Below are 15,296 nucleotides of genomic sequence, written 5' to 3' on the forward strand. Positions count from 1 at the left end.
GACTGGGGCAAGAACTGGAGCAGCCTGCCTGGACTGGGGCAGGAACTGGAGCAGCCTGGACTGGGACAGGAACTGGAGCAGCCTGGACTGGGGCAGGAACTGGAGCAGCCTGAGTGAAGACAGCTGACACAGGAAGAGACTGAACTGGGGCAGCTGGTATTGGAACAGACTTGAGGTAGTTAAAACAGTCATCTACAGCCTCATCCTCAGAGCAGTCGGTCCAATCCTCAGTCTCCATTTCTTCATTGTTTCATCGTCTGAACAATCAGTCCATTCATCAAGATCCTTTTCTTCTGACTGAGATTTAGGTAAGGGAAGCAAAGATCTTTGCTGGGCTGCATTGAGAACAGGTGTAGACAAATTGCAGACAGGAGCTGTTGCAGTGGGAAACCGTGACTGGATTTTATTCTTTGTAACCTGCTTAAAGGAGAACTATGACATGAGTGATTTCCACTCACGTCATAGTTCTTAGCCGACCTGTGACAATGAGACTGTCACAGGTCGGCTCAGTAGATCGGGAGGTGAGGGAAAACATACCGGGTTCCCTCACCTCTCGATCCTGTCACGGCTCTCTGCCGTGACAGGGGGAGGGGCTGGATTCCCCTCTCCCCGCTCCGATCTGCCAGCGCTGACTGGCGGAACGGACGGGGAGGGGGCGGGTACAGCTGGCTCTGCCTCTAGATAGGCAGAGCCAGCTGTCACTCACGCAGCTGGGCGGATCCCGTCATCTAAGTGGGGATCCGCTCCAGGTGCGGCGTCTCAGTATACCGCGAGCTGTAGCTCGCGGTATACTGAGCTTAGGGTAACGGGAGGACGCTAGTTTGTGTCCTCCCGTTACCCCAAGCAGAACTATGGGGAAAAACACTGACCCCATAGTTCTCCTTTAATGGTCTGGGATAAGGTCTTTGAATAGGGAGCGCCCTGCTTCATAGCTAGAAAAGTGTTTGAGAGATCTGAAAGGAAATGAGGGGGAATTAGCAAGTGGCCCATAACACTGGCTAGGAACTCAATACGTTTTGCAGGTTTCTCACACATAGAGTGGTTGTAATCAAGCATTTCATTCATGGACTCATACAGATCCCCTTCCAACAGCTAATATACAACCTGACGTGACCAGGTTGCCAAGGGCGACTGCAGGATGAAAGGTTCATGCAACAGCTTAAAAAACGCTTGCAGAAATGAAGAGATATTGTGGGGATTTAAATCTTCAAATCTAGGTGGGGGAACAAAGATGTGTTGCTTAGGGGAGCTTTCCCCAGGAACAAAGATTTTAAAAACAGCAGAAGGACTCCAAGTCCCAGCAGGCTGAATGCTTGCAACATGGACGTATGCATTGTGTATAGGAAACTGAGACATTATATAGTCAGTACTTTTTCAGAGCCTGTGAAACTGTAGGGCTTAAGTCTCTGGCAAGCAATGTCAGCAGGGTCCATGGCCCGAGCAAACTGTCATGGATTGGGACTCACAGGTATAAACTGGAGTCAGGTATGTGGACCCTTTTCCACTACACTGGCAGGGACACTTAGAGAAAAGGGTCCAAGCAGTGTAGGCTGACGACTCCCAGAGCTGGAGTACAAGCAGGGAACAGAGCAGGTATGTGAAAGAGGCAGTGGAAGTCAGCTTAAGCTGGAAGTTCAAATACAAGGCAGGGTGTTGCAATGCTGATTAGGTGGCATGGGGTCCCCCAGGATGTGGAATCTAAGAGCCAGACGGTATTCACCAGAGCTCCTGATGGTGGAGATGGGCTTGGCTGCGTGCTGACCCCAGGTCACAATCCCTAGGTCCACCCAACTCACCTAACAGGTACAGGGTACAAATTAAAGGTTAGGGACAAGATAAAGACTTCCAGGGACCAAGTGAATTACAGGGTAGACTGTAATCAGGGATTTCCAAGGACAAAAGCGAAGCACAGGCAGCCTGTAGACGGGAATTTCCAAGGACAAGCCAAAGGTTCGGTACACAGGAAAACTTCCAGGAATTCAGGGTAAATCACAAATGGGGGACTCGGCAACTAGCTTGGGAAAGCGTTGCTCGGGCAGCGTGCCGTTCACTGCCCTGGGTTTAAATAGAGACAGGAAGAGGGAGGATCCACAGGATTGGCTACAAGCAGACTGCACTGATTGGCCGAGAAGCTGCATAAGAAACAGCAGGAGAGGTCGGCCGACGCCTAAAGCTTGCAGACAGGTGCAAGTGTGAGTCAGGTTTAGAGCACATGTCTGGCGGACTACAAGCACCAGCACAGCCCTACATGCCTGCAGAACCAGGGGTAAGAGGCCTGTATATATACTGGTAGAACTACAAGTAACAGCTCAGCTGCAAGTCTGCAGCTGAACTGTGACAATCAGACCATTTATAAGCAACTTGATGTTCCTATGACTACAGTTGCAAATAGACTATATTGCCAAAAGTATTGTGACAACCCCTCCAAATCATTGTAATCAGGTGTTCCAATCACCTCCATGGCCACAGGTGTATAAAACCAAGCACCTAGGCATGCAGACTGCTTCTACAAACATTTGTAAAAAAAATGGGTTACTCTCAGGAGCTCAGTGAATTCAAGCGTGTTACTGTGATAGATTGGCACCTGTGCAATAAGTCCATCCGTGAAATTTCCTTGCTACTAAATATACCACGGTCAACTGTTAGCGGTATTGTAACAAAGTGGAAGCAACTGGGAACAACAGCAACTCAGCCGGAGCACAACAGTGCATAGAGAGCTACATGGAATGGGTTTCCATGCCCGAGCAGCTGCATCCAAGCCTTACAGCACCAAGTGCAATGCAAAGGGTCGGATGCAGTGGTGTAAAGGACTCTAGAGAAGTGGAGACGTGTTCTCTGAAGTGACGAATCAGGCTTCTCTGTCTGGCAATCCGATGGATGTGTCTGGGTGTGGGGGTTGCCAGGAGAACGGTACTTGCCTGACTGTATTGTGCCAAGTGTAAAGTTTGGTGGAGGGTGGATTATGGTGTGGACTTGTTTTTCAGGGTTTGGGCTTGGCCCCTTAGTTCCAGTGAAGGGAACTCTTAAGGTATCAGCATACCAAGACATTTTGGACAATTTTATGCTCCCAACTTTGTGGGTACAGTTTGGGGATGGTCCCTTCCTGTTCCAACATGACTGCGCACCAGTGCACAAACAAGGTCCGTAAAGACATGGATGAGCGAGTTTGGGGTGGAGGAACTTAACTGCCTGCACAGAGTCCAAACCTCAACCCGATAGAACACCTTTTGTTTAAGGTCTAAGAAAGGGTAGCCAACCTCCCTGAATAGGGGCCACAAGAGGAAAATCAACCCCAGTTTGAACAAAAAAGATATTGTGAATGGTAGACAAAGAGCCAAGGAAGACTTTTAAGGAGATACAAGCTGAACTCCAAAGTCAAGGTACATCCTGTCCGATCGCACCATCTGTCAATTTTTGAGCAACAGTGGGCCCGAGGGAAGACTCCACCATTAAAAAAGCTAGACTGGAAATTGCTAAAATGCATACTGACAGGCCATTGTGCTTCTGGGAGAATTGGCAGCTGAGAAAAAAATTGAGCTTTTGGCAAGCCACATCAGCACTTTGTTCACAGACAAAGAAAATGAACACAAAGAAAAGAACATTGTACCTACTGTAAAACATGGCTCTGTTATGTTTGGGGCTGCTTCTCTGCATCTAGCACGAGGTGCTTTCATTCTATGCAGGGCACAATTAAATTTCAAAACAATCAAGAAATTCTGGAGTGAAATATACTGCCCAGTATCAGAAAGCTCAGTCTCAGTTGCAGGTCAGGGGTTCTCCAATAAGATAATGACCCAAAACACACAGCCAAAAAGCACCCATAATGACCAAGAACAAAAGAGTGCACTATACTGAAGTGGCCTTCTGAGCCCTGATCTGAATCCTATCAAAAGTCTATGGAAAGAACAGAAACCTGCAGCTTAGAGAGGGCACACTTCAGATCAGACCGGAGACACTTTGCTTAAGAGGATTGGGCCAATCTACCTGTGTGCAGGTACAGAGGTCTTATTGAGAGCTACATAAATCGCTTATTTGCAGTGACTGTCTTTAAAGATTGTGCGGCAAAATATTAGGTTAAGCATCCCATCATTTTCTCTAGAGAAAATGGTTGACTCTTCTTTTTCAGTGGTAGGATACCAACAAATTTGTCCACCTCTGTATACATAGATAGATATGGTTTTGATATTTATTTTGTGCTCTGAATAAAAAAAGGAAAATTGTTTGCGCACCTGAAAAGAACACTGTTATTGCAAGAAGTAAGGCATATTCAGTTTCAGTCACGTTAAGAGAACCCATGCTTCTGAAGAAATTAAACAATGGAGTAATAAATTCATCTGTGATATCTGGAAAAGAAACAAAACATTATGACACAATTTACCAAATCTAGGCTGGAAATAAACTCTTTAATATATTAATTGCAAAGCATTGATTTTACTTTTATTACTTATCATCTTTATTTTACTAAGAAAATATTGTATTCTGATGCTTTCATTTTACTAATGTGAAATTCACTCTCTTCATTAGGTTAGAGCAGTAGTGATTACAGCAATTCAACATTAAGCAAAAACTACATACACACAAGGTCATAAAAATGACCAGACAAGGGGTGAAGAATGGGGAGGACAGAGTCACATCGTTGAGCATACAGTAGTTATAAAAAGCATGTCATACCGATTTAAAGCTAATATCAGCTAAGAGGTCCTCTTTTTCTAAATGGTTTTAACTTATCCTTTGGGAAGTTTGGAGTTTAGAAATTATCATTATCAAATCTAACTGTCTTGGCCATGCCTGCACATTCCAACCCCATAGACTTTTATGGAGCCATCTACCCTAATTTCCAGCCTCGGCAAAAGGGTAAAATAACTAAGAGCACGTTGTCTTAAAGTGCACTTATTCTTTAGGTTTAGGATGCAATCTTTCAAAACAGATCATCAAAAAACATTATTTATGATGTCCAATGATATACCTGCGTGTGCGCACACAGACATACCCACACACACCCACACACACTTTAGATTCTTCAAGTAGCAACAGCAAAATAACAATTATCAAACCTGGATTATACTGTGAAATATTTTGGTGAGGAGGTGTTTCTACAGAATACAGAGCACCTCTGTCAAAATCCTGAATATGGTAATATTCTGTTGAATGGCTCTGGTATCTGACAAGCCCTGAAAGAAAAGTTGTACTTATTAGTCTCTCATATGGGTCAAAATGTGTTACATTCTACAGACATTTTCTTTGTTATGAAAATGAAGAACACTGTGTTCATATTTTTCTAATCAAAAACATTGTGTGGCATGGTCTTGAGTTAAATGGATTTACTAAAGGCTTTGATGCAGAACGTATGGTCAGGTCTATCAAAGAAACACTCCCAGCACAAGTATTATTTTTAGGGTAGGTTGGAAGCTGCTGTTTAGTAATGGGAACAAATGCAGTCACTGCAAACTCTCTTCCTTTCCCACTGGCTTTAGAAGAAAATATAAAATGCATGGAAACCAAAGACCTAATTTTTCATGTTTAAAACACCTGTGCATATAGACGCATTCCCTGTCAATTTAGCTAATCTGTGGGCCTACGTTGGCCCTGATTAATCAACTAGACATGCCATTTTAGCACAAAACTTTATAACTAAACCACAAAATTTTAAAGTCAAATACCTATATGTTAGAATACACATTACTGTGTTTATAGCAACAACTTCTGCAGTATACAATTTCAGTCACTAGATGGCAGTGTTTATAAGTTCTGTTATATATCTATGGTAGATACTCTGTTGTATTGAATAAGGTAGGGAATAAAGCTGTGGCTTCCTTCCTGTTTTCCATCCATGCGCAGCATGCATATCTGACTGTGTGCTTGTGTTTCTCTGTGAGGTTCTGCAAGAAGTTCCAACACTATAAAACAATGTTGTCTTAGAGTAAGCACAATTAATTGGTGTGGAGGATATAGAAATTCACACCATTCTATAAGCCAACAAAATTAATAATACCCCTTGGCTTACTTTTACATTATTTTATTGTATTTTATTTTTAATGTTTTTTTAATATTAGTTTCGCATCTGATATGGAAAATGACACCAATATCAGCCTCTTTTTACTTCTCACACAGCTTTTCTGAATAAATTGATATCAATAATATGGGTCCCACTCATTTCTAACTAACCTTTTTAATAAAATTCGTTTAGTGTGTTTAATGTTTAATTTTTAAATTCGTTTGCCTTTCATTTTACCCTTCTGTTATTGGATTACTAGCGAGATACGATCTGCCGGCTCAGAGCAATATGCTACTCGAGACTCTTATGGGCGGTCGGCTATGCCTGTCCCGCCCCCCCACTCTCATACTCCTATCAGGACAAGGCTACGAGTGCTATCCCCGCCCAGCTGTCAGTTTTTAAAATCGCGGTTTTCCCGCTAATCTGTTCCTTCTACTTTCACCTGAGCTTGACAAAGAGGCATTGCCTCGAAACGCGTAGCGCTTTTCTTTCTTCAATACCGACACCCTCAACTGCTGTGTAACACCCCTATTCCTGTCCCAGCCGAAGTCCGTTCCCCACGACTTTGCCGCTCCATCCCCTGAGACTTCTGACAGAGAGACGGCACCAGACAGCTACTGTCACACAGCACAGAATTTTACAGTGTCTTTGGCCGCAACGGCTCAGCCCGGCCAGCTGAGTTCCCTTGCGACAGACATCTGCACATATGTCCTCTGCCGTCCACACCACTGGGCTTCACCTGTCCAGATCTGTCAAAGTGTTCCATTGGACCATCTCCAGGGTTCCCCAGGACACCTTAAAAGTGAGCCACTTTGCATTCTGGTCATCCTAAGTGTGAGACATTATTGTTACACTTTATGATTGTTTAATTGTACTCAAACAGTAGTAGCGCTCTTAACACACACATTGTCTGTTTTTTGCTACCACAGGGTTCCTCTCACTGTTTCTAAGAGCTCGCACACTGTTTCCACAGCCTTGTTGTAAGATTACTTTTTCCAGCCTAACTTGTACCCTTGGGTAGTGCGCTTGTTACTTTTTTGTCCGTGCAATGTTCTAAAAGATTGACCATATGCATTTTCCTTTATTTTACATGTTTCAGTTTCAGGGTCTGTTGCTAATACAACATAGGTTGGACAGTTACCCAGCATTGTTGGGTACTGGGCTTGCACTACCAAGCTGCTGTACTATTACTGTTATATCATTATCAAAATGTGTATGTAGATATTTATTATGAATATATATTTATTTGGGGAAAATAGGTATATAGTCTATTTGTGTTTGAGACAATATAAGAACATCTGGTCAATCTTCATAAAGTTTCTTTATAAATTATCACATGTAAAGGACTCATTGGCTTCAAAGTTATGTTAGTTTGACAGATACTATCCTTTGAGAATATCTCACCTATATCTTGGTACATAGATCATTGCCTGAAATCACATCATATCTAAAAACCGGAATGTTCCTTTGAGTGAGTAATAAATTGGACAGAGGAATGTCTGTGGATATCGTATACTTGGACTTTGCAAAAGCATTTGATACTGTTCCCCACAGGCGGCTAATGTATAAGTTAAGGTCAGTAGGTATAGAGCATTCCATCTATAATTGGATAGAAAACTATTTGTGGTGATCAATGATGCATACTCTGAATGGTCTGAGGTTGTTATTGGTGTCCCCCAAGGTTCAGTGTTGGGCCCCTTACTGTTTATAAATGATATAGAGTTGGGGATTAAAAATACTATTTCTCTGTTTGCAGATGACACCAAGTTATGTAGTGGAATACAGTCCTTACAGGATGTCTCCAACTTACAAGCAGATCTGAATGCACTTTGTGATTGGGCATCTATTTGGCAAATGAGGTTTAATTTTGATAAATGTAAAGTTCTGCACTTGGGGACTAAAAACATGCTTGCGTCATACACTCTAGGGGAGTATGTTTGGGGGAGTCAATGATGGAGAAAGATCTGGGTGTTCTGGTAGATCATAGACTCAATAATAGCATGCAATGTCAAGCAGCAGTTTCTAAAGCAAGCAAAATACTTTCTTGCATTAAAAGAGGTATAGACTCCAGAGATAGAGACATAATCCTGCCCCTGTACAAAGCATTAGTAGGACCTCATCTTGAATATGCAGTTCAGTTTTGGGCACCAGTTTACAAAAAGGATGTTGTGGAACTAGAGAAAGGTCAGAGGGGCAACTAAACTCATAGAAGGCATGGAGGTACTCTGCTATGAGGAAAGATTAGCTGACCTGAATTTGTTCTCTTTGAAGAAGAGGCGATAAAGGGGGGGCATGATCATCATGTATAAATACATAAATGGTCCATATAGTGAACTTGGTGCCAAATTATTCACTTTAAGGTCACTGCAAAGGACAAGGGGGCACTCTTTGCATCTGGAGGAAAAGAGACTTAACCTTTGCATACAGAAAGGATTCTTCACAGTTAGAGCTGTGAAAATGTGGAATAGACTCCCCCAGGAGCTAGTTCTAGCTAGTTCAGTTAACTGTTTTTAAAACAATCTGTATTCCTAAATACACAGAATATTACTGGATATTGAGTTCTTATAGGTATATTAAGCACCAGAGATTGTTGATCCAGCAAATATCCGATTGCCTTATGGGATCAGGAAGGAATTGTTTTCCCCGTTGGAGCAAATTCAACTATTCCCAATAGGGTTTTTTTTTTTTGCCTTCCTCTGCTTCAACAGTGGGTAACTGTGGGTATAGCAATCTGTTTTAGGTTTTTCTCTATGGTTTTTTTCAACCTGGCTAACTATGTAACAATAATTTCCACCTCGGGCATTTGTGGTCAGCTTACTTGGCATAGGGCTTCTTAAGTGTGGCCCCTGACATCACCATTGGGCCGCACATAATTGTTAGTATATGTAATGCTAAAAAACAGTCAGAGACTGGACATACAACTGTGGGCATGCTACAACAGAAGGTACATTTTAATGTAAATCTTCATCAGAAACCAGGAACCCAGGCTTATATATACATATTTTAAAAAAAATTAGAACCTGGGATTGAAAATGACCTAAACTGGATAGACAAATAAGAATAAGAACAGTGATCTGATGCTGATTGCAATTGAACACTTGAAAGGTTTTGTAAGGTGTAACTCATGCCGGTTAGGAAATATACAGTATGTGTGGATGGAATCGAGTGGTATGTTTTACTTTTCTGTGCTGAGATTGATACTTACCTTAATGCTCTCCTGCCCTCTAACTGTGTATCCTGCAAGTGCAGCCTTATATTTTCATGCTGATAATGTTACTGAATTCCTGTACTTCTGTTGTGGCAGTTATACATAAATAATTTTTTAAAAATGCAAAAATGGTAGGACATTTGGAGCCGCATAAAACTCCTGTTGTATAATTCCCATTAAATTACGTACCATCATTATGTGTTAGTAAACCTCCAGAAACTTGCTGATTATATATTTGTGCTGAGCGTAAAAAGGTTGCTTCAACTGTGGAACCCTTTAGAAGAGCAATCTGATCATCATGGTCCAGCAACTCAAAACCTGCAAGAAAAGAATGTCCAGATACATCAGACTGTCAAAACATCTGACAAACTGTATGCTGCATTGTAATATTGTGTATAATGCATGTTTAAAGTGACCCTGTCACCACAGAGTCACTTGTTCACAATGGGAAGAGGCAATATATTTATCTTTTCAGCTTCCCTCGTCTTGAAACACTGACCATTTGCTTCTCTTCAGCAGGTGTTCTACACTTTGGGTCTTTAGAATGCCCGCCCCCTGCCACACACTGTAGTTCCTCTTGTGGGCTTGTATGTCACTACAGGATGTACGAGCCAAAGGGAAGAACAGCATATGGCGGGGAACAGGTTTTTGGCCCACCCAGAAGGGTTGAATACTGACAGTGGCTAGAGAGAAGCAAAGCAGAGGGATTTAACAAAGGAAAGGTCTCTGCAAAATTCTCTGCAAAGGTAAATATATTGTGTCTTTTACAGGGTTACTGTATTGTGGTGAGTGGATGCCGGAGTGGCCCCAAATCCGGCACCTCCTCCACCGCCCCCTGACGACCCCGCACCACCTGCGGCCGTTGCCATGGGACCCACGCCCGAACCCCAGGTACCAGCACCCGAGAAATACACCGGTGATCGCAGCAAGTTTCGTGCATTTTGGCATGCCTGTCAACTCTACTTTCTGCTGCAGCCACGCACCTTTGTGACGGAACAGACCAAGGTGGGGTTCATCATTTCGCTTTTGTCTAGTGAACCCCAGGCCTGGGCCCGCCGTCTCCTGGAACGGGACGATCCAATCCTTGAATTCTCGTGAGGGTTTCTGGACGCCATGGCTCTCTTATATGACGTTCCCCATCGGACTTCCACTGCAGGCCGGCGGCCCGTTGAGGACTACGTGGCGTAGTTTAAAAGATGGAGCTCCGACACGGAGTGGAACGATGCGGCACTCCGCTGTCAGTTTAGGCTGGGACTGTCAGATTCCCTTAAGAACGAGTTAGCCCGTGTAGGGGTGCCAGATTCCTTGGATTAATTAATCCACCTGGCCACCCAGATTGATAGATGCCTGAGGGAACGAAGACTGGAACGAACTGGTTACTCCCGACCAACCTGGATGTTGCCCCGGGCCCCGAATTTTCTTCCGGTTGGGAACCCGATGTCCCGACCCGTTCCTCCCACGGGAGTCCAAGAGCCACCCAAACCCATGCAGATTGGCTGGTTGCGGCCACCATTGACCCCGGGGGAGAGGGAGCGACGCCGCCACCTGGATCTTTGACTCTATCGCAGGGTTTCTGGGCATTACGTACGCACCTGCCCCATCAAGAACCGTAAGTGGCAACAGACTAACCTGCTTCTGAGGCCAGGGCCGGACACCTCATCTCTCACCTTATTGTCCCTATCTCATTACAACTGCCAGAGAAGGTCCTCCAGATCTCGGCCATCCTTGATTCCGGTGCCTGCAGTTGTTTTATGGATCGCCAATTCGCTCTTCTGCATCACATCCCCCTGCAACCTAAACTCCACTAACTCCTAATTTTTCTGGCAGATGGCACTGCCCTCAAGACCAGACCAGTTACCCAGGAAACCATCCCGATCCCCGCCAAGGTCATGCCAGGGCACCATGAACTACTCCGCTTGGATATCATAGCTTCACCCTTGTCCCCTGTCATACTGGGAATGCCGTGGCTCCAGGATCACAACACACAGATTGATTGGAGCACTGGGGTAATCTCCTTCCGTTCCCCCTATTGCACGCGGAACTGTTCACGGCCCGCTGCTGTCCAGAACCTGTCCCTCTGCCAACAAGTCCGGGACCTCGCACTACGTCGGGATCCCCACGGCTTACCACGACTTCCTTGATGTTTTTGACAAGAGGAATGCGGACACTCTACCTCCGCATCAGGCATATGATTGCCCCATCGACTTGCTATACGGGGCGGCCATCCCCTTTGGGCGCATATATCCGCTATCTGAACCAGAGTTGGGAACCCTTAAGGAGTACATTGAGGATAATCTAAGTAAAGGCTTTATCCGTCCGTCCACTTCACCAGCCGGAGCCGGAATCTTTTTCGTAGAGCACACCCTCCGGCCCTGCGTGGACTACCGTGAGCTTAACCTCATCACCATCAAGAACCGCTACCCCCTTCCACTGATTCCAGAACTGTTCCAGCGCCTCCGTTCCGCAACAGTCTTCACCAAGTTGGTTCCGCAACCGTCTTCACCAGCTCTGATCTGCATCCTGTGTTCATTAGTGTATTTGACCCGGCTTGTTCCTGACCACTCCCCCTGGATTCTGATTCTGCTTATGCTGCCCTCTGGTTCCTGATCCGGCCTGCCCTGGACTACTATTTTGGATCCTGCTTCAGTACCGCTTGCCCTCTGGTTCCGGACCCGGCTTGTTTCCAGACTACTCTGTGGATCTTCACTTGTCTACCTGCCGTCCCAGTGGAGCTCCATTTCTGGCTGGCTACCTGAGGTTCTACATCTAGCACCCGTGCTGCTCCTGCCTGTGCCCCCCTGTTGCACCTCCAGAGGTCCGCAGACGGAGTTGCAAGGGTGGTCCTCCTAGTCACTTCTGGCTCGCACCACGGTACGTGACAATATCTCTATGCTTAAAAGCAAGAAGCAAGGCACCCATTGAATGGCCCATGTGACCAGCTAAACACTGTGCTTTATTTGCTCAGTGCAGAAGAAAATATATGTAGCAGACAAAAAGCTAATCGCCTACATTACACTTTCAGAAGGCTGACCACAATCAGATGACCCAATGCAAAACTTAGTTGAAGATCTGGTCATTAGGTTATCCCTAGGTAACTGGCACGTATGATGTTAGAAGAACGTATTACTCATGGAGATTTTCCAGCTTGTTGGAAAATTACAATACAAAAATCCCTGTGACATGTCTGATCTTTCCCTCTTCTCTGTAAGTAGAAGTAACTGTTAACCATCACTGCACATCACTTCAATCTATTGAGCAGGTTGAGTAGTAAGCAGGGGCAGGTCGCAGAGCTACAAATGAGTGGTATATGTGTCTCCAACCATTTTCCTTAGGGAGTCATCTGTCTGTCTATGAATAGGCTAGCTCCTTTTATAAACCACCTTTTAGGCTAGTCATATCAGTCTTCTGTTCTATGGCCCTCTTACTCATCTACAGCAGCCCTTAACAATTTCAAAAAGTAGACTGAATGCGGACCCAAACTGTTGAATAATTTATTGAGTTTATGGTCCATTAATTGAATTTGCAGTGGAGGAATTTGGAAAGTGTGTTGACCTTTATTATGGCTAACATTTTCCAGTTTGTAAAAGTCTACAGCACAAAATCCATTAAAAAAAAATGTTTCATTTGTAATTGGAGTGCTCTTTTTGACACTCATTGGCATTCTTGGGAGCCTTATTTTTAAGTGAATTCCTAAATAGACTTAATCCATCTCTTAAGGGGTTGTTCTGTTCACCCTGATACTGTTTTACTTTGATCTGAGTATTCTGGATGTTCTGAGAATACATTTGGGGGAAATATTTGCCAAATAACTTTATTTTGACTTTGCACTTTGAATATCATTTTGACAAATAATGAATATTTAGAAAATTAAATAAAAAACAAATCATTAGGTACCAGAGAAATTGAGAGCAGAGTAACAGCATGCAGTTATATGCATCCCAATAAATTTGTCAACCAAGAACAATGGCACCTGTATCCCATAAGTTAACATACCTGGTAATTTTTTTGTAAATTCCACCAACATTTGTACATGCATGACTGCTGCTTCTGAGATATGGTAAAATATCTCTTCTGGGTTTGCTGATTCTTCTAGCTGAGCCAAAACCAAGAAGAAGACAAACAAAAGTAGATGTCAGAAGTGTTTAAGTACATATAAAATAAACAAACCAAAAAATAATTCTAACTACTGCTGATACAGTATGTGTGTGTGTGTGTGTGTGTATATATATATATATATATATATACTGTATATATATACACATATTCTTTGGGGGACGTTTACGAATTCTGTCACACAGTAAGGTTGCAGCTAGAATTATAAATTCCTCCTTTACCTGCTCTGACCATTTCCTAATTATGCATCTATTTAGAGTGAAAATCTGTCTCATCTGTAGTGATGAAACTCTACCTGCTGGTTTAAAATACGTAAGTTAACTAATAATATACAATATTCCATATTTACCTGATAGGAAAAAAATAATATTTTTATTTTTTTTCATCCTCATAATAATGAATAACTAGAAAGTGTTGTAAAGTAGCCACCTCTCCAAGCTCACTCCCGTGATATATATAAGTGCAAATTAGTAAACTAAACATCAGATTGTAGTCCATCACGGGAGTGAGCTTGGAGTGGTCGCTACTTTACAATACATACAGGGACCATGGGGAACAAAAGTAGCCACCTCCAGAAGGAAGGACTTTGTCAGCATGAGTTCAGAGATGATTTGAGGATCTAATGTACAGCTGAGTGATACACAAATAAGGTACATTTTTGTTACTAGGGTAGTTTAATGCATTTGTAAGTTTAGTGTCACTTAAACCTTATTTTGGCATTTAGTTCTGTTTTGGGTCACAGGAGTTCACTTACTACTGTGAACTCCTGTGACCCAAAGTCAACATCTAGTCGGCTACTGAGCCCTTTATTCTGACAGAGCAGAGCTGCGCTGCAGCTGGGAAGGATCCCAACAATATTGTCAGGATACACCCTGCTGCTTGATTAACAGCTGGCTCTTTCTCTTTAGAGCCTGAGCCAGTTGTGCCTGCCCCTTCTCCCATCTGACCCTCCAGTGAACGCTGGAGGAATAGAGAGGGGAGAGATAATCCCTGACAGTCACCGCTCTCTGCATGGAGAAGACCATGAGCTAAGTGATCAGTGGTTTGTGATCGCTCAGTTCTCAAACTATAGAGCTGCCTTGTGACAGCTACAGTGTCACACGCCAGCTCTAAGTATTGGGAAGAGTACATTTTACTTTTCCCATACTTCTTTAAACCTAAACTCCATGGCAACAGATAATTACACAATAAAACACATATATGGTAACTGTTTTACCCGCTGAAAGATTTGTAATTCTTATCAGCCAGTCTTGTGATCCAAGCACCTGGCCACACAGCATAACGAGGTACTATACTCTCAGAGACCTCTCTGTGCACTACACCGCAATTGACTTGCCCTAGCCTGTGAATGGACAATGGAGGAGAAGTAGCACAATGATGACTTCATTGATTTCAGTGTTTGATTTGCAGCACTGTGTGATCCAGGCAGTGGCGGACCTAGGGAACAAAGGTCCCTGGTGCAAGTTTTTTTTTTTTGCCTCCCCCCCCCAAAAAAAAACACAAACACCCCAACCCACATCCCTTTTAGCAACCACAAAAAAAGTTGGAGAAATTCCGATGCAGAATGGGACCTGCTATGTAGCACTACAAATACTAGCTGTACTTTATACAGCATGTCCATCAGTTGGGCTACAAAAAAATAATGATTTTATTTAATAACTTTCACCTCTTCTGGCTGTTTTCTGGTGGGGGAGGCTGCAGAAAAACACACCAGTGTGTGTGTGTCCATCTCAGACAGCGCGCCCGTGTACTCAGGCGGCTGTTGGCTGGATCATCATGGCCAAGGCCCAGGGCTGCCCCCTGAAGTGTCTGATGGATATTCCCGGCGCAGAGATGAGGGGGCCCGCCGGCTGCCAGATACCAATGTGATCATTGGACACTCCCGGCGCAGAGATGGGGGGCCCGCCGGAAACCCATCCCATGCTATCCGCGGGCGGACACCGGCGGGCCTCCCCCATCTCTTCCCCGGGGCTGTGTTAG

The 15,296-nt window shown here is 43.9% G+C and overlaps 1 protein-coding gene across 1 annotated transcript in view; it reads right to left on the reverse strand.

Annotated features, from left to right (window-relative positions):
* LOC108797117 (bile acid receptor-like) overlaps window positions 1-15,296 on the reverse strand; it is a 99,359-nt gene that overhangs the window by 2,499 nt on the left and 81,564 nt on the right. The window contains exons 7-10 of the mRNA XM_018568691.1: window positions 13,197-13,296; window positions 9,393-9,521; window positions 5,055-5,171; window positions 4,230-4,343 (exon numbers count right to left, since the gene is read on the reverse strand). Of these exons, the coding sequence (XP_018424193.1) occupies window positions 4,230-4,343; window positions 5,055-5,171; window positions 9,393-9,521; window positions 13,197-13,296 (460 nt within the window). The remainder of the gene's footprint in view (window positions 1-4,229; window positions 4,344-5,054; window positions 5,172-9,392; window positions 9,522-13,196; window positions 13,297-15,296) is intronic.

The sequence above is a fragment of the Nanorana parkeri genome, unplaced genomic scaffold (assembly GCF_000935625.1).
Source record: "Nanorana parkeri isolate BGI_ZX_2015 unplaced genomic scaffold, ASM93562v1 scaffold1229, whole genome shotgun sequence".
NCBI classification, from domain to species: domain Eukaryota; kingdom Metazoa; phylum Chordata; class Amphibia; order Anura; family Dicroglossidae; genus Nanorana; species Nanorana parkeri.